General features: G+C 52.8%; 1 protein-coding gene across 1 annotated transcript; it reads right to left on the bottom strand.

Annotated features, from left to right (window-relative positions):
- Positions 1-2,177: 2,177 nt before the first annotated feature.
- On the bottom strand, positions 2,178-14,408 carry LOC129201155 (electroneutral sodium bicarbonate exchanger 1-like). Its single transcript, XM_054812306.1, has 24 exons — positions 14,234-14,408; positions 13,783-13,917; positions 13,658-13,669; positions 13,181-13,316; positions 12,811-12,971; positions 12,132-12,320; positions 11,935-12,023; positions 11,657-11,814; positions 11,211-11,298; positions 10,583-10,729; positions 10,308-10,399; positions 9,631-9,805; positions 9,364-9,497; positions 8,444-8,689; positions 8,232-8,337; positions 7,160-7,321; positions 6,325-6,438; positions 5,840-6,001; positions 4,993-5,244; positions 4,196-4,264; positions 3,539-3,712; positions 3,302-3,439; positions 2,761-2,858; positions 2,178-2,265 (listed from the first exon to the last, which is right to left on the bottom strand). Exons 1-24 carry the CDS (start codon positions 14,406-14,408, stop codon positions 2,178-2,180), a joined length of 3,300 nt encoding a protein of 1,099 aa, XP_054668281.1.
- Positions 14,409-17,060: the final 2,652 nt, after the last annotated feature.

The following is a 17,060-nucleotide window of genomic DNA, read 5'->3' as shown; positions in this document are numbered from 1 at the left end:
CCAGCCCTGCGCTCTCCTCTTACGGAAAAGAACAAGGACAAAAGAAAAACTGGCCGCTACGAGAAGCCAAATAATTTCATTTAGGGACAGGGCAGCAAGGGGACTGGTACCACAACCGCCCAGCTCCACGCCCATGCCGTCACCGGCTTAACGCTTCTACCTCCACGGGAATTCAAGTTTATTTTCCAACTGGTGGAGAGCTCAGGGCTCTCCCCCACTGCGACCTTTTCTCCCTGGGGAGGGAGGGACGGCACGGGGGAGCAGCACAGGAAGGCAGCGTGGACGGGAGGTGCACGGAGGAAGAGCAGCGAGAAAACCCAGGCTTTGCACCTTTCCCTTCCTCCAAGCACACACACCCCCCTTTTTTTTTTTGGCCTCCCCTCCTTTTTGAAGAGCTAAACCAGTTTCCTCCCCCTCCACCGGTCACCCCGCCGTGCCGGCAACCGTCAAACTACGGTTTGCAAAGCCCCATCCCGTAAAAGCGTCCGATTTTGGCCCTGCTCGGTGATGTGCCGCTCTCACCCTTACAGAGCCATTTCACATTTTCTTTTCCCCACCCGCACGTCACTTTGGGTCGGTTTGATGCACAAAACGGTTCCCGCGGCGGATGGGAGAAGCCGATGGCAGGAGGGTTCGTGCGCCCGTCCCAGCTGGGCGCGGGGCAGCGGCCGCAGCCGCCAAGAGCCTGGAGCAGGTGCTGAGCCCCCAGCAAGGTGCAGGGCTGCAAGGGGACCTTTTCTTCTGGGTTGTCCTCTCCTCCCAGGCTCCAGGGCCACCCGACTCGACCGCATGTGCCTGGGGTGACGCCGCAGCCCAAGGACCCCCCCAAAACGTGAAGGGGGCACGAGAACCGTCTCTGCTGAACAGCTTGTTCCTGCAAAGCGGCAGGGAGAGGGAGGAGGAGAAGGCAGCTTCCCGCTTTCCTCCCAGCTCGTCCCACCCTGCGAGAGAAAAGACTTTGCAAGGACAGGGCTGAAAAAAGAAAAAACAAAACAACCAACCCTAGAGTCCCAGGGAGGTAAAAGGAAGGAAAGCGGAGGAACAACGGGGGGGGGGCAGCCCAGGGACGCAGAGCCCCAGGTCTCACCTGGCCGTTCCCAAAACCATACGCTGTATTCAAAGTATTCGATTTTAAGTGGTCCCTTATATTCGGTTTACGGCCAGGGGACAAGAAAGGGGCATTTCTGCATTTTGCAGCTTCCAGGCTGATGGCAGAGCCAAAGGAAAAGAAAATAAATACAATAAAAATAAAATTAAAATAAAATAAAAATAAAAAAATAAAAATTAAAATAAAAGAAAAATAAAAGTCAAAAAGAAAATAAAAAGAAAATAAAAATGAAAATTAAAATAAAGTAAAATGCTGTAAAACTGGAGGGCAGGGAGCAAACGCTTTTCCTTCGCCTTAGCCCAACTGCTCGGACGCTCCTTAGGCTGCCCCGCCAGGGAGGACATCCCTCTCCTACCTGTAAGGGACGTAGGAGTGAACGAAAGCCTGGACCCCAAACCAGACCAAAAACCCGGCCGTGATAAAGAAGAAAACGGAGAAGGCGTCAAGTATAACAGAAAACTATTTGGAACATAAACATGAGTTTATATTTGGAAAAAAAAAAGAGAAAGGAGAGGAGGAATTGGGTATTAAAAAAATAGCACTGAATGATAAAGCGGTAGCAGTCCCTCTACCACTACGCAACTGCAACAAACACACGCACGTACGCCCGGAGGCTCAACAACACCGAACTCCCATTGACCGTGATGTGCACCTCAGTTTGCTGGTCTAGAGATACTGAATGCCTGAAGCACACCAAGGATAACTGAAGACGTCTGCATGGCTTTCATGGGAATCCTCCAACTGGAAAAAAAAAAAGCAGTTTCTCCCCGTGTCCGCGTTGGCACATCCCTGAGTCACGTTCTCGCTCCTCTCCTTCAAAGTCAAGATTCCTAAACATGAAAACTGGGGAGGGGGAAGAATGAAAAAAAAAAAAAAGGGAGAGCATCATCAGTGGAAGATGGGGTTTGAGCCCCGTTCGTGGGACCACCGCGGCAGAGAGGAGCTGGCTGGCGTGCCACCGTCCTCGCCGCTGCTCGTTTGCTCAGCATTGCCGGCCGAAGCACGGAAAACCGTACGCGCGCGTCTCGTCACGCTCGCATGCGGTCCTTTACCTTTTTCCTCCCCAAATTCAGACTGTTTCTGTGTTCATAGGGAGAGTCTTCCACACGGTCGTTTTCGACATTTCATCCCAGATATTAATCTCGGAAGGATCGGTCCTGCAATAAATATTTTACATCGCAATCCGTGATTACGGGAACTGCTGCCGCCAAGTGCGTTAGCACCAGCAAGAGGACCAGGGGGGCCCGGGGAACCAAAGCTCAGCGTAAGCACCGGAGGTTTTGCTGGATGAGGAGTTTCGGGAGGCAAGCCTGTAGAACAACAGCTCCAGGCAAAGGCTCTTGCTGGCGTTTAGCCCTGGAGCGGGCTCCTAAGCCACTGCTGCTACAGGTCGTGCCTACACCACCTCTTTCTTAAATATGAGGATCTCCTGCTACCCTAAAGTCACTGATGATGCAAGTTTTGGGGGTTAAATGGGAGTTGTGCAGCCGCTCTGCGCAGGGGCAGAGCCCCGCCATCGCCTCCGGCAGCCCTGCCCAGAAATTTGATTTTCCCGCCGAGCGGACCGCTTTACGAGGGACGCTCGATAAAGACGGTGCCAAACACCTTCAAACGAATCTTGCCGGGGGTCCTGGCGCTTGGTGGCACTTTACCTGTCGCTGCTTTGCTGTGGGATATCCAAGTCGCTGGTCTTCCCCACTTTCAGTTGAACCCAATTTGCAGCAGCAGCTTCCATCACCTTCTGGGACTCCTGACGGAAAAGGGACAAATCAAGTTCTCGGTCTTTAATCAAAGCGGAGATAAACTCAGCACCCAGTAAAGACGTTGCACGCTGTCCTCTCCTCCTGACCTGCGGCAGCTTTAGCTATTAGTGCAGCAGGGTGAAGACCTTTCACTCCAAATACTTTGGGGGGATTAAAAAATGCTATTATGAGAACCTTTCCGTAGTATTAATAATAATAATAATAATAATAATCTTTATTATAGGACTCATTTTTAAAATTATACCTCTAGTCAAGTGTTAAGCTCACTGCTAATTTAGGACAAAAGGTTACGATGTGTGATCCAGGCTATTAGGATCCGTTTCTGTTTAGTTCTGATCTTGCCCCGACATTTAAAGACGAGCTGTGGCAGAAAGAGGCAATCTCACAGCCCGAGGGAGACGCCCGGCCCCGAGCACCCAGCAAGCTTCACCTCTTCTTCTTTGGCTTCATTTTTGGCATCGTCCAACTTCTTCTGCTTGCTTTCTGGCATAAGGTCATCCAGAAAGCTGAGCTCTCGCTTCGAGAAGCAGAAATCCATCACTTTCCGGACAAAAACGAGAGCCAAAACCTTCACGAATAAGAGGGAAGGTGCAGCGAGGTCAGAGATGATGCCACAGCTCGCTCCGACGCTACAAACACCCCGACGCCGAGCAGCACCGGCTCTTACCATCATGGGGAAGATGATGGCGGCACGCGACACCTTGATGGCCCAGAGCAGGACGAGGCAGATCAGCTGGATCATGGTGAAGCAATGCACCTTTCGCAAGGGGACGTGCCGCAGGTAGATGAAATCCGGCTGGTGTTTCGCCGGCATCCCAAACAGCTTCAAGCGATCGAAGAACTGTAAAATAACAGTGAGAAGTTTCTGGCCCCGGGGAGACGCGGAGGGAGTGTTCAGGATCTCACTTGCAATGAGAAATCCTGGATCCCACCGCGTTCCTCTGCGAGCAGCACCCAATTTTCCCTCCGCTCCACCTATAAACCGGCTTGCCCGCGAGAGCTGCCCACCGAACTGCAATTATTCCCCGTTATTCTGTTCTCAGCGTTTCTCAGCACGCTGAATCCCCCAGCAAGGATTTCCACCAGCCACAGAAATCGCCTTCCCTTCGCGCTGAATTCCCCCATTTTCCCGTAACCTGCCCTGAACTTGCCCGGTCCTCCCGGCCCTATACACCTCCTGTGCCTCCTCCAATCTTTTTCTTACACAAAATATTTTGATCGCTTGCTTTCGGAGAGGGGTTTTTCCCCCATGCCACTGCTTTTTTTACCTGCTTCTATAGAGATGAAATACCAGGGACCCAACACGCTGTAAAAGAGGCCGTACCTGAATTCCTCTGAGCGACGACACACCCATGTAGAGAAAGACGCCATAAAGCACAGGCATTGGTATAAACTCCAAAAATAAATACAGAAGTTAGTGCATTCTTGTTTTCAAATTGCATTTTCAGTATTACCGCTCTCTTCTACAGTCCCTGCCTAAAATTGCCTAAAGCCTTCCAGCTTCCAGAGGGTTAGAGAAGTGTCGGATTTTAACCATCAGAGATTTTGTGCGTGCGAACGATTTAATGCTCTGCTTTAGGCTGAGCTTTTGAGTTACACTTCATCAGAATAATCCTGTTTTCCAGAAAGGTTGGAGGAAAATAGGTGATTTCGCCCATGCTACCATATGCCGCGTTCTGCGACGGTAGAAAAACATTTGTACGTGTTCTTGTGGCAACACGCAAGGAAGCCCACGGGGACGATTTCAGCGCGTTTAGCTACTGGGAACGGCTGTTCCGAGGCATCTGGGGGAACAAATTGCAAGCGATAACGTGCTGCCTGGTTGAAAGAGCAGAGGTACTGCTCTAAATACGCTTCATCGTAACCCATAAACACGGGTGGGCCTGAAAGACATCTGAAAATCCAAGCAGTTGGCTTGCTCGCTTGGCTCGAGCGTGCCAAACTGGGGTCTGAAGGGCTGGAAAGTGCAACCGAGGGTGGTTCCCACCACGGATCGAGCCCCAGGGTTTGGGATCACCTCCTCCTCTGCTCCACAGCTACTCAGGCCTGGAGAAAGGGGACTAGTTTTGCATAACCTCCAAAAAGCTCGCGGTTGTTGGGTGGTTTCCATTTTCCTCTTACCTTTAACACCGAAGTGAAGAAGACTGAGCAGCCCATGAGCACAAAGATCATCAAGCCAGTGACTCTCTGCTCTCGTATCCCCAGAAACTTGGGCTGTTCTCCTGGAGCTGAGCAGCCAGACTCTACTTTGAGGCTATTCACGTGGGTGATGGACAGGACGGTCGCAGCCACAAACCACGGCAGCCCCATCACGGAGCACACCCCCAGCATCACGGCCACCATGAAGAGGTCCAGGTGGTACCCGCATCCTTTCTGCGCGGAGCGAAACAAGAAACAGAGCATCTCACGGGACAAGAGCAAGGACAACGTCGCAAGTCAGACCCAAACAACCCTGTTTGAGCTCAAGTCGACGTCTTGAAAATTGAAAACACGAACTGGAAACAAATAAGGATGTATCCAGTCTTTGCGCAAGCACCTTGCATGACAATCCGGCAGCAGTTCAGACAAAGTGGATTTGGGGAGTTTGTATCTACTTCTCAACCAAAAAACCACCTTACTATTTTTCATTCATAAAGACATTTCTACCACTTGCGAGTAAGATATGACTCTCAGTTATCCCTGGCAGCACATCAAAATGATTCGTTCCCCAGCTGCTGCTGACATTTTAAAACAAAAGCGTGCTTCTACAACGCTCTAAGCTTAATATGCTCCTCCGAAAGATTGCTCATCTGAACTCCCCTGTTGTCGTTTGCTCCCTGTGTCATCATTAAGCCAGGAGACCATCTTGCCACGCTGCCTGACGTTGTTCCAAACCAATGCCTTCACAAGGCATTTGGAATTGGAGCTTCTCCCCGTACCTGCAGCCCAGAGCGGGTTGCGGATGGGGTTGTCTCCTGCAGCCCCTTACCTTCAGCCTGTGCTCCTTCCTGTTCACGATAAGAGCCGTGATCTGCTGGTCCATGAATATCAAGATGGTGCAAAGCAGAGCTGGGATGAGCGCAGCCACCACCGTCCACCAAGGGTTGGGTCCTATGGGGTTGATGAACCACCCGCGGTCGTCTCTGGTAGGCTGCAACAAAGCACACACATCAGCCTCGTCTCCCAGCCCAGCTACTTCACCGGCTTGGATTTTCCCCTCCATCCCCGTGTCACAGCATCTCCCAGCCCTGGTTTCACGTCACCCCGGGGCTCAGCAGTGCCAGCATCCTCTTTGCAAGCACCTGTAGCTATTTCTCCTGCAGGTACCTAGTTTTGGGGCTGTCTTCTCATTTCCAGGAGGAAACGATGCACTTGGAGGTGGAGGAGGAGATGATCACACCACCAGCATCTCCTCCAGACTCAGCCCTGTCCTGCCCCGGTGAAACCCGCTCCGTGCCACAACACCCCCCCTACCTTGAACGTATGGGGGATGTGGAGCTTCGGTGACGGGATCCCAGTCATGAAGTCAATGAGCACCATGATGACGATGGTGAGGAAAACAGCAAAGTCACTTATTGTGGACCGCACCTGGGGCAAGAAACCAGAGCTGAAAGGGGCATCGCAAAGGGGGCCACAACATGAGATGGAAAAATGAGAGACATCAACAACATTAAGGCTGGTTAACAAAATCCCACCACTCTGAGGACATGCAGCCAAATCCCTTGGTTAGCTACTGTTGCTGTGCTTGTCTCTGTGAGAGCTGGTGTCAGACAATAAAAAAAAAAAAGAGTTTAATTAGGTGGAAGAGGGTTGTTTGAATTCAAACCTTAAGTAAAAAAAATATTAAAAAATAAGGAAGCAGATGGCTGCCACTGCAGCCATGCTCACAGCTAAAATGGGAATAAGGCGCACTGAGGCATCGTATGTTCCTCAAAAGGAAGAAAAAGTGTCTTTTCCTATGGCAGCTCCTCATTTGAACCAACTTTCCCCTTGAGCATAATGCACAGAAGGTTAAAAAAAAAAAAAAAAAAAAAAAGGCAAATAAACCCCCACAACTTTGGAAGACCTCTTTTCCCACTGCCTGAGCAAAATATCGCTCGGGGGCAGGTCGCGAGGCAGGTGGGAAACGCCGCGGTCGTTTAGCACTCATGGAAACGAGGGAGGGACATCCAAGCTGCTGGAGAGTTTGGCCTTCAAGGTCAATGTTTCCCAGCTTGACCAAGCGGTGGCAAATACTGCTTAGCGCTCCGGGAAAGCCATTTTGGGAAATGAGTGTGGAGACTGCTGCCGGCCACCATCTTCTACCTACTCTGGTTGGGAAGTAACGGCTGCTTTTAAACTTCTTCAAGAAGCTCGACAGGACAAAGGTGGAGAAGAAGAGGATGCAGCACCAGAAGAGGACATTAGGCGCGTAGGGGCCATTGCGTCCACAGGCAGGTCCGTGAAACTCTCCATGCAAATACCGACATTCCTGGAGAAACAGAGCGTCAGGACACAAAGGTAGTGCACGTGCGGCAAGGAAACCTGGGATAACTCGGGGCTTTTGAGGATCTTGGTCCAAGATCCATGACCTTGTAACTGCTGCTGCTGCTGCTGCTGCTGACGGAGATTTATATTGAATGAGCAGCAGCTGAACAAGTGACATCGAACCGCACAGAGGAGAGCGGAGAGGCGAGATGTGATGGGACACCATATCACAGACCCATGGCACATCCTCCGCTCGAATGGCAGGCAACCGTGGCTGAAGAAGACGCCAAGAGGGGAAGGAAACACTGGAAGTTCTTGGGGATAGAGAAAGAGGGAGCAGGGAAGGAGGGCTAAGACAGCCGCGGAAGGAAAGGAGAAGAGACGAATCGTCCCTTCCCAGCGAAGGGCTCCCAGGACACGGCCAAGAGGGGATGAAGATGTCCTGAAGAGCCTCCCATCCTATGCCTGGGCTTTGCTTCCAGCAACAGCAGCCCGAGAGGCTGCTCAGACGTGCAAATTTATGCATGGACCTACAGACAGTGCTGAGTAAGCAAGCAAGGACTGGAGTTCTTAGGAACCAAGTAAGGAAGCTAAGGACTACCTTCAAGCAGGAACTTAAGTCCTCCAACTTCTACAAGAATCAAACCACCCACTTAACCTTGCTCCTGGTCAGAAAAATTGTCCTGCGACAGGGTCAAGGAGGACAGTTATTACCCACGATGTTGGGGGGACAAGGTGGACTCTCCTTCCCAGGACCAAGCGGGTTAAAACCACACGTTAGATTTAAAGAATGACTTTGCAGAGCAGCACTAGCACAGTCTGAAGCCCCTCATCACCCGAAGGGCTCTGACTTTTGCAAAATGTGAACGCCCCTGGACCCCGCGGCCGCGGAAGTAGTGGCTTGGGGCACTTACAGTCACCGTGAGGTTTTCCCAGGCGATGCCAGACACGTTGATCTCGTTGCTCTCCCAGAAACGCAGGGTTGCGTTGCTGGGATGGCTTGGTGCCTCACACTTACAGCTGGGAGGAGAAAAGCCAAGACGAGGGTGAGGGAAAGGCAATAGAGGTGCAGCCCTGAGCTCCTGCCAAGGGGCAGCAGCCTTTTAGGAGGAAAAGAAAAACTCACTAGTAGACGGTGAGGAAGTCGAGCTTGCTGTGCATGTGCACAGGGTAGGTCTCTCGCAGGTGACTCAGCTTCTCCAGAGCCTCGTAGATGAAGATGATGCAGATGAGGGAGGCGAAGGCTTCTTCGGTGAAGCGGGTGATGTAGCACACCAAACAGCTGGCGTCGGTGGCCACCAGCACTATGCAGAAGGCGGCAGTCCACAGCCCGATGCAGGCCCGCAGAGAGAGATAGGAGAGCGCGTACTCCCTGGGAAACCAAAATCAAACAAAGGCTGGAAAGGCCAGGAAGAGGCGCCGAGCCGTGCCTTCCTTCGGGGAAAATCACGAGCAATTTAGGAGCACGTCAAGGCTGCAGGTGGTAAATGCACTTTCCATGTCCTACTACAGACAGCCTTGGGGCTGCGGTGCAGGGTGCGGACCTGCAGGAGGAGAGGCCAATTATTTCATGATTGTTATTTAACAATTAGCTTGTGTTAAGGCCTTGGAGGCTAATTGAGGTCAGGGCCCTTTGTGGAAGGTGGTGTCCTCCCACATCACCCCCATGCCCTAACACCAAAACCCCGGCTGATTTTGCACCCAGTCACCTGCTACCAGCAAGCTGGGGCTGAAGAATAAATTGAATTGCAATCAGGGTGTCTCATCTCACATCAAACTCATCACAACACAAGGATCCCCATCCTTATGGCTTCTCCTCTTCCTGCTTCATTTTAACCCTAAAACCCCCAAACAACCTCATCCATCCTTCAGAGACCAAGGGCTCTTGCACCATCACATACTAAAGCAGCAGCGTGCAACGTCTGCGACACAGAAAACAACTGAAATCTAACAACTCTCACTGAGAAAAAGACGAGAAAAACCTCTTTTCTCCACCAGTGCCTCCTGAAGGCTCTCGCGGCACTCGGCCGCGGCAGCCGGCCTTACTTGCAGAATTTGTAGAGGATCTTTTCGAACACGAGGACGGGTCCAGTGCTGCCGAGGATGGTGAGAGGTTGGCCAGCAAAGAGGGAATACACCACGCCGGTCATGGATGCGCCCAGCAGTGACTCCATGGCACTCTGTCCAGGGAAGAGGCAGCGGCGAGGAAATAAATCAATGGGAAAAAGAAGAAAAAACCCAAAGCAAATTCACTGCAGCGAAGATTTTGCATGAGTTTTGCGCTCCCCCACGCCACCCAAGAGAGCTGCTCACGATGTGGCCGTCGGTCGCCTCCCCCAGCAGTCCCCCGAAGGTGATGACAGGGGACATGCAGGCACAGAAGAGGAAGAGGAAGGACGCCAGACACTGCAGGCTCAGACCATCCCGAAAGTCGCTCCAGAACCACGGGGCTTTGCGCTTCACGTCCAGGATCAAACCTCCAAAGAGCCTGGAGGAAGGAAAAACAAATAGACTGTTTCCCTGCAAGACCACACAGAGGGGGTTTTGCTGCAGAAGGACAAGCCCAAGCAGACAGTAACCTTCATTGCTAACCAGCAGCAGTCTCCTTCGGCCGTTTTATACCCGGCAGAAACCAAGCAAGCACAAAAAACCCCTCCAACAAAAAGAAAAAGGACCAAACCTGAAAGCCCATCCCCTCTTACTGCAACTGTCCCTTGCTTGGAGAAGCAGCAGAGCTCTCCCTGGAGGTATTTACACAGCTGCTTCCACCCCAAATCAAGAAAATCTGTCTGCAGTGGTGCTGTGGCTGAGCCCAGCTGCCCAGATCTCACCTGCCCAGCCCAGGGGACCGAGCTGGTAATGTGAAGCCCCTTCACTGAACCAACTAACCCCAGAAAACTGCTACAAGGGAAGGTGCACGCTCCGATTCTAGAGGCAAAGAGAAAAAAAAAAAACAAACAACAAACCCCACAAACTATTAAAGCTCACACCTTCCCGTGCGCTCCAGTTCAGGACCACTGTGTTTCTCTGGCTTGCTGTGAGAAGCACTGTCATCGAGAGCTCCTGGCATCTTCCTTTTTCCCTGTTAAAAAGGAAATAAGCCAAAGCTATGGATTCGTAACCACTGGCTTGTTGGGCTTCTGGTCTGGGTATGTGACTGCGTCAAACTGGGACCTGGTGAATCTGGGTCCCAGAACAGCATCCCCGGCCGGCCGGCCGCCGGCCTGCCCGTCCCCCTCGCGCCTCCCTCCGCCGCAGCACCCACCTGCGAAGGGACGTTTTTCGGGGGCTCGATTCGGATCGATGGATCCCATTCTCCTGGCGGCAAGACCGTGACCTGATCCAGAAACTCGTCGATGCCGGCCACGAGGTCAGCCCGGTTCTCGGCTTTATAGGCAACGTCACGGAAAACCTGCCGACAGGAGACAACCTGCTCAGAGGCCAACCCATCTCCGATGTCCTAAGCACTACAGTAAGCTCCTGGCTAAATGCAAGATCATTTTCCCCAAATTTCCTGCTTGTAATGGCAGGAAATATTCCCCCAAATGGAAAAATCTGTCCATCACAGTACTTGTAATCATCTCCTCCACGAGGTCCCCATCCCTCATGGCACACCATACCCTTTTGCTCAAAGCGGGGAAGTTTCACTGGCCCTGGCAACGCCACCACTGGGGACAGGGTGCTGGGGACCCCGGGGAGGTGCAGGATGCACACCGGGTGGGATTTCAACCTCCAAGAGGTGGGGTGATACAAATCCGTGCGTTTGCTTCGGCGTGTGAACGAGGGGTGGGCTATCTGGAGAGGTGTGGGCAGTTGGGAAGCAAATCCTCTTCCTCACTACTGCAGAGAGCTGAAGAAAACCAAAAATGACCCGGAATTCTCTCTTCTCGCACCTCATCCGTCATGATAGTAGCCATGGACCTGCCGATCTCATGGTACTGATGGGCTTTGCCTTCTGGTCCAAGCAAAACAAACAGGAACCTGGGCAAGAAAAACACAATGAGCGAGAAGAACGTGTCCTTGCTCAAAGGACACCCAAGGAAATCCCTGGGAGCCCCCAGCCCCGAGCGCAGCTCCAGAGGGGACACGTAGGCTCACCGACTCCGCCAGGAATTTGAAATTCACCAAAACCGATGGCAAATTTAATTTTTGGGCCAATTTTCATTAAAATTGGCCAAGGGGTTTGAAAGACACAGCAGGGAAGGGATGCGAGTGGGAGAAATGTCCTCGCTCCCCCTGCCCTTGTTCCCTTGGGACGCCAAACTGATGCATGCACCTTGATGTTCTTTTGTTGGGTGGGGGTTTTTTGAAATAAAATCTTTGTGCTTCTCCTTCAGACCTTGTTGGGATGGGAACTTCCGTCATGCCCGAGAGGAGGACAGCCGGGGTCAGGCGGACAAATGCCACGATGGGCTGGCGAAGGAAATCCAGCTCTCCTACGAGCACGTTGGATGCTTCAGCCCCGGTGGGAATTTTCTTCATGAAATGCAGCTGCGCCTAGGCACAACAAGCGATTTTCAGGCAAATACCCCAAAAGCAAAGCCCTCAGCACTCTGCAGCCAAATTTGCAAGACCAAATCTGGCCCTAAAGGCATAAGATAGCTACGAGCGTCTCACCTTGCTTAAGTCCATCGCGTTGCTCTCGTGGTTCACCCCATTTTTAGCTTCTGCAGTGGTAGGACAAGGATGCGGGGTGAGTGTTTGGGCTGGTAGGAAAAAGAAAGACACTCAGAAAGACGGACAAGGAGCAATTGGGATGCTTCTCCTCTGCCAGGACAAGTCGAATGGGACCAGAGCCCTGCAGGAACCCTCACCTGGCTTGTCAAGGAGGTGCAGGTCTGACTGCTTCTTGCTCACATCAGCAAACGAGCGGACGATGGGAAGAAGGTTGTTTCTTTTCTTCTCATTCTGATGGTGATGCTTCTTCAGTAGGACTTCTCGAACTTTTGCCCACACGTGCTCGTCAAACTCCGTGGACTGGTCTTGCGGGCCCAGGATCATATCTGGGGATGGCAAAGGGAAACGAAGCCGTCAGAGCAGAAACCCCCCCAGGTCCCAACCCCCGAAGCCCCCGGGGGAAGGCTGTGCCACGCAGGATCCCCTGACACAGGCCCAGCCTTGCTTAGCAAGACATTTTAATACAGTTCAGCCTTTGCAGCGAAAGCAAGAAGTTTCTTTTGCTAAAAAACACGAGCAAAGTGCTTATTCATCACTCTGCTAAGATAATTATTTCCCATTCGAAATAATGCAATTTTCTTGCCCCGTCTGGCCTTTCTGTCTGACTCTACACATTTAAAAAAAAAGCTGGAAAAAACACACCAGAAAAAGCTGGTGTGACTGTTGCACGCCCAGCCTGCATCCAAAACCAACTTAAAAACACAGCGGGGTTTCTGGAAAAGGACGCGCCGTTGGGGCAGGGTTTGATTCGGGAGCGGAGGGCACCGCGGCAAACCGAGCTCGGCCGTTCCCGCAGAGACGCGGCGCCCGCGGTACCTGCAATCTCTTCGATGCTGTTGGCACAAATGTCCAGCAGCACCGTCCCGTTGATGATGCAACTCCTCAGCTCAGAGAGGCTGTGCAAGGACAGCGTGGCCACGTAGGGCTTGCTCCAGCGCTCGCCGCCGTCTTCCACGTCCTCCTCAAACTTCAGCCACCTGCGGACATCAGGCGCGATCAGCCCCATTGCGAGGAAACGGCCTCAGCTCCGCAACCCCTTTAACAGAGCTACAGGGCGGCGAGAGAAGGCTCCTCGCATCGGCACCTGCAAAAGCTTTGCCAAAGTCCCGGAGAGCGGAAAGCAGAGCCCGCGGGCGCTGCCGGCGAGGGGACTCCTCTCCCACCGCGGCCGGCAGCGGGGATTTACCTTGCCGTTTCCTTCCACTCGGCATCTTCACCCTCTTTCACGCAGATCTCATCCAGCTCGGTGAACAAGTCATGGGGAACGTGCTGCTCGTCCTCCTCGGTCCCGAGGATGAACTGCACTCGCTGGGACGGAGTGTCTGGGGGCAGAAGGCAAAGCCCCGTCCCGTTACCGTGCCCGAATACGGCCCGTCACGCTCATAGGCAAAGCGGGCATCGATCGGCACCATAAACATCGGGCTGGCCCCTCTGCCCTGGCTCTGTCCAGGCTTGCACAGAGCCCCAGAGAAGGAGAAGCATCTAATCCACCTCTGCATAAGGATGGGCACCTTCCCTTCCCCACAGTTCCATTTTTAAAGCCAGGATCCCTCTGAGGAAGGCGAGCCTAAATCCTTTATGCATTTAACTGTCTTAAAAAAAAATAAAAAAAAAAAAAAAAGAGAAGAAAGAGGAAAGTTTGGGAAAAGAGAGAGGGTCCTGCTAAATGATGCCGCTTTCCCTCGGAGGAACAGCAAGCCACTCAAACAGGCACGGGGACCTGCTTGCAGAAGACCCCAGCACCCACGTAGCCCCGAGGAGTTCAGTGAACGCTGCGGCGGGACTTACAGTGGTAGCCCTGCTCCGTCGGGGCAGAGTCCTTCTCCCGTTCCCGTTCCCGATGCTTCTGGCTGTGGGGACGGTGATGCCGCTGGCTTTGCCTCACCAGCGGCATCCGCACGCCCACGTACAGGGTCCGGTGGCCTGCGAAAAAGCGGCGTTTGCATCGTTCTCGATACCGCGGAGACGCTTGACGCAGATGCTGCAATTAAATCAGTGCAGCCATCCCAGGAGGAAACACCAACTTCTCTTAATTTTCTTTTAACTGGATCCCTGAACGTCACAGACCTGCCCTTTTTTCCCAAGCCTATTTTACTCAAACTTTGCAACGAGAGAGCAACAACAAGTGATGGTTCCCGATCATCTAAAATGCCAAGCAAGGGACGTCGCAGGGACTTTGTGCGACGGGAAAAGGCGCTGGGCTGGCGGCTCCTCTACCGGGATCTCAGCAGAGACTCACCTTCCAACTCCTCCTTCTCATAGTGAATATTGACGACGTTGCTCGTTCTTCCTTGGTCAATCACTGCCTCTTCGTCATCTCCCTGTTTAGAAAGGAGAAGGGAAAAGTTGCGCAGAGCTCCCTTACGTCCTCCCGGCCATCGTCCACCCCCGCGTCCACCCAAATCCACGAGCATCACGCCTCCGCGTGCCTCCTCCTCCAGGCACAGCCCTAAAAGCACGGACTTGGAGGAGGTTTCTCTTCCCATAACCCAATAAAACAGCCCGTAGCATCGTTCAAACACAAAAAAAACCCCCAAAAACCCCTCTGAGATTCGCACCCAGTTGCTCGATTTCTGAAACCGAAGTTTGAAGAAGAGCAAAACACCAAGAAAACTTGGGGAACTGGCAGGGCTGTTGGACGAAATTCAAGAAGCAAGAGCTACACCGGGCACTGGGAAACAGCCCAAAAGAACCAAACCCATAATTTAAAATAAAACTTCAAACGCTGCGCTGGCATATGCTGCCCGTCGTACTAATGATGATGCATTAATCACAAAGACTTAATTAAAAAAAAAAAACACAATCCCAAAGCCAGAGAATAAATAACTTGTTATGATTTAAGCTGCAAACACTAACGTGAAATCTGCTTTTTATCCCCCAAATTCCTGCTTCGACTGAACAGCATCACCTGCCACCGCGCAGCAGCGATGCTCGGGAAAGGCACCGGTTAATTTAACGAACAAGAGGAAGAAACGCTCCTGTCTGGAAACGAGTTTGCTGGTCCCCGAGTATTAATTTCAGAGCCGACCTGTTGCTAACTCCCCGCCAGCTCCCGGGACTCGCCCACGTAACCCGGCAGCCGGATTATCACGCGCCCGTGGCTTTCCTGTCCTCTCTCCGATGATGGCCTCCACCACCCTCCGTCCCCTCTTAGCAAAAATGCATCCTGCTCCCCTTTGGTTTTGCCAAAAAAAAAAAAAATCCCCAAAAAAACCAACCCCAAGAAACTCCAAACCCCAAGCCGGGAAAAGGTATGGGATGAAAGGGCTTAATAAAATCGCTTTAAATTGCAATTTAAAAAAAAATCGCTGTTTAAAGAAAAAAATCGCGGTTTCAAAAAAAAATCGCAGTTTTAAAAAAAAAAAATCGCGATTTAAACGAAATCACAAGCTCGAGCGCATTAGGTGGGTGTTGGAGTGGGAATACACGGGGCGGTTTGGGAGTCAAACACCCCGCGGGTGACACGGGGAAAGTCTCCGTCTCTCTTAGAAACCGTTTTGCCCCCGTACTCCGACCAACGACGCTGAACCTGCCGCCGGGAGCCCTCCCCGGCACAAAGCATCTCCCCCCTCCGCATCCCTCTGCGCTCCGGGGAAATGCCGACGGGATTTCGGGGAGAGGTTTCCAACCGTTTGGGGCGGGGTGGGGGGGCATCGGGGACGTTGGGCCCCTCGGCAGAGCCCCTACCTGTAACTCTTCCAGCAGCGTCATTTTGTAACCCTCGTCCTGGCTCATCCTGACGTCGGTCAGCGGTTTTGGGGTTTTGGGGATCAATCAAGGGGGGTTAGACCCCCCCCAGGACACCGCAGTAACCCTCACCGAGAGGAGCTCAGTGTCGCCCGCTGTGTACCAACTCCAGGTACACAAAAAGTGAGCGTTTCTTGGAATCGGAATCTTGGGCATGGGCGGTTATTTAAAGCCACGCAACCCCAAAACTCATCCTGCTTGGAAAACTTAGTGGATGGGGAGAAACCAGCTCTGTTTTGAACCAAACCTACCCGGAGGAGAGAAATGGGGTGTAAACGCCGGGGCGAAAGGCATAAGCGGCGTTTTGGTGTGTTTCACAGCACAAGCTGCCAACATACGACTGAGGCGCAAACCCTTGGGAAAATACCCGTTACGGGGCGGCTCAGATCCCCCGCTGCTTTTATATTATTAAGTTTTAAAGCTTCAGGAGCAAACGTGGGAGGAAACGGGACAAGTGGGGACCTCCGGGTCCGTGGCGAGATGCTCCGAGCATCTCATCGCCCTTCCCCGGCCACCACAGCATCCCCGAAATCGCAGCGAGCCTCGCACGGAGATGCCACCAAAGAATTTAAACCAGAGCACTGAAAGTGCGTGGTGATAGGCAAACAAAAGCCAAAGTTTCAGCAAATGAGGGGGGGTGGGGGGTGGCATTTTACTCCCCCTGAAGTGCTAAGGCATCCAGCAAAGATAAAAAATGTACAACTCTAATTAATCTTTGAGTCTGCCGCTTCTTCCTCCTCACGGGGAGGACTCCTCTCATCGTTCCCCTGCTCCTACATGGAGCCTCTCCCACGGGCTACAGTCCTTCACGAACTGCTCCAGCGTGGTCTCTCACACGGGGTGCAGACCTTCAGGAGCAAACTGCTCCAGCGTGGGTCCCCCACGGGGTCACAAGTCCTGCCAGCAAACCTGCTCCGGCGTGGGCTCCTCTCTCCACGGGTCCACAGGTCCTGCCAGCAACTTGATCCAGCGTGGGCTTCCCACGGGCCACGGCCTCCTTCAGGTGCCTCCACCTGCTCCGGCGTGGGGTCCTCCACGGGCTGCAGGGGGAATCTCTGCACCCCCTCATCCTTCCTCCATGGGCTGCAGGGGGAATCTCTGCACCCCCTCATCCTTCCTCCATGGGCTGCAGGGGGAATCTCTACACCCCCTCATCCTTCCTCCATGGGCTGCAGGGGGAATCTCTGCACCCCCTCATCCTTCCTCCATGGGCTGCAGGGGGAATCTCTGCACCCCCTCATCCTTCCTCCATGGGCTGCAGGGGGACAGCCTGCTTCACCATGGCCTTCACCATGGGCTGCAGGGGGATCTCTGCTCCG

Source organism: Grus americana, unplaced genomic scaffold, assembly GCF_028858705.1.
Source record: "Grus americana isolate bGruAme1 unplaced genomic scaffold, bGruAme1.mat scaffold_82, whole genome shotgun sequence".
Taxonomy (NCBI): domain Eukaryota; kingdom Metazoa; phylum Chordata; class Aves; order Gruiformes; family Gruidae; genus Grus; species Grus americana.
This window is presented reverse-complemented; position numbering and strand designations above follow the sequence as displayed.

Bases quoted from the DNA above. Each gene is read 5' to 3' on its own strand.
- LOC129201155 (XM_054812306.1), bottom strand. From the start codon at position 14,408: ATGCTCGTGGATTTGGGTGGACGCGGGGGTGGACGATGGCCGGGAGGA. The intron at 12,972-13,180 runs GTAAATCCCCGC...TGATGTCCGCAG, and splicing joins GAGTGGAAGGAAACGGCAAG to GTGGCTGAAGTTTGAGGAGG. The intron at 3,440-3,538 runs GTAAGAGCCGGT...TTATTCGTGAAG, and splicing joins CCATCATCTTCCCCATGATG to GTTTTGGCTCTCGTTTTTGT.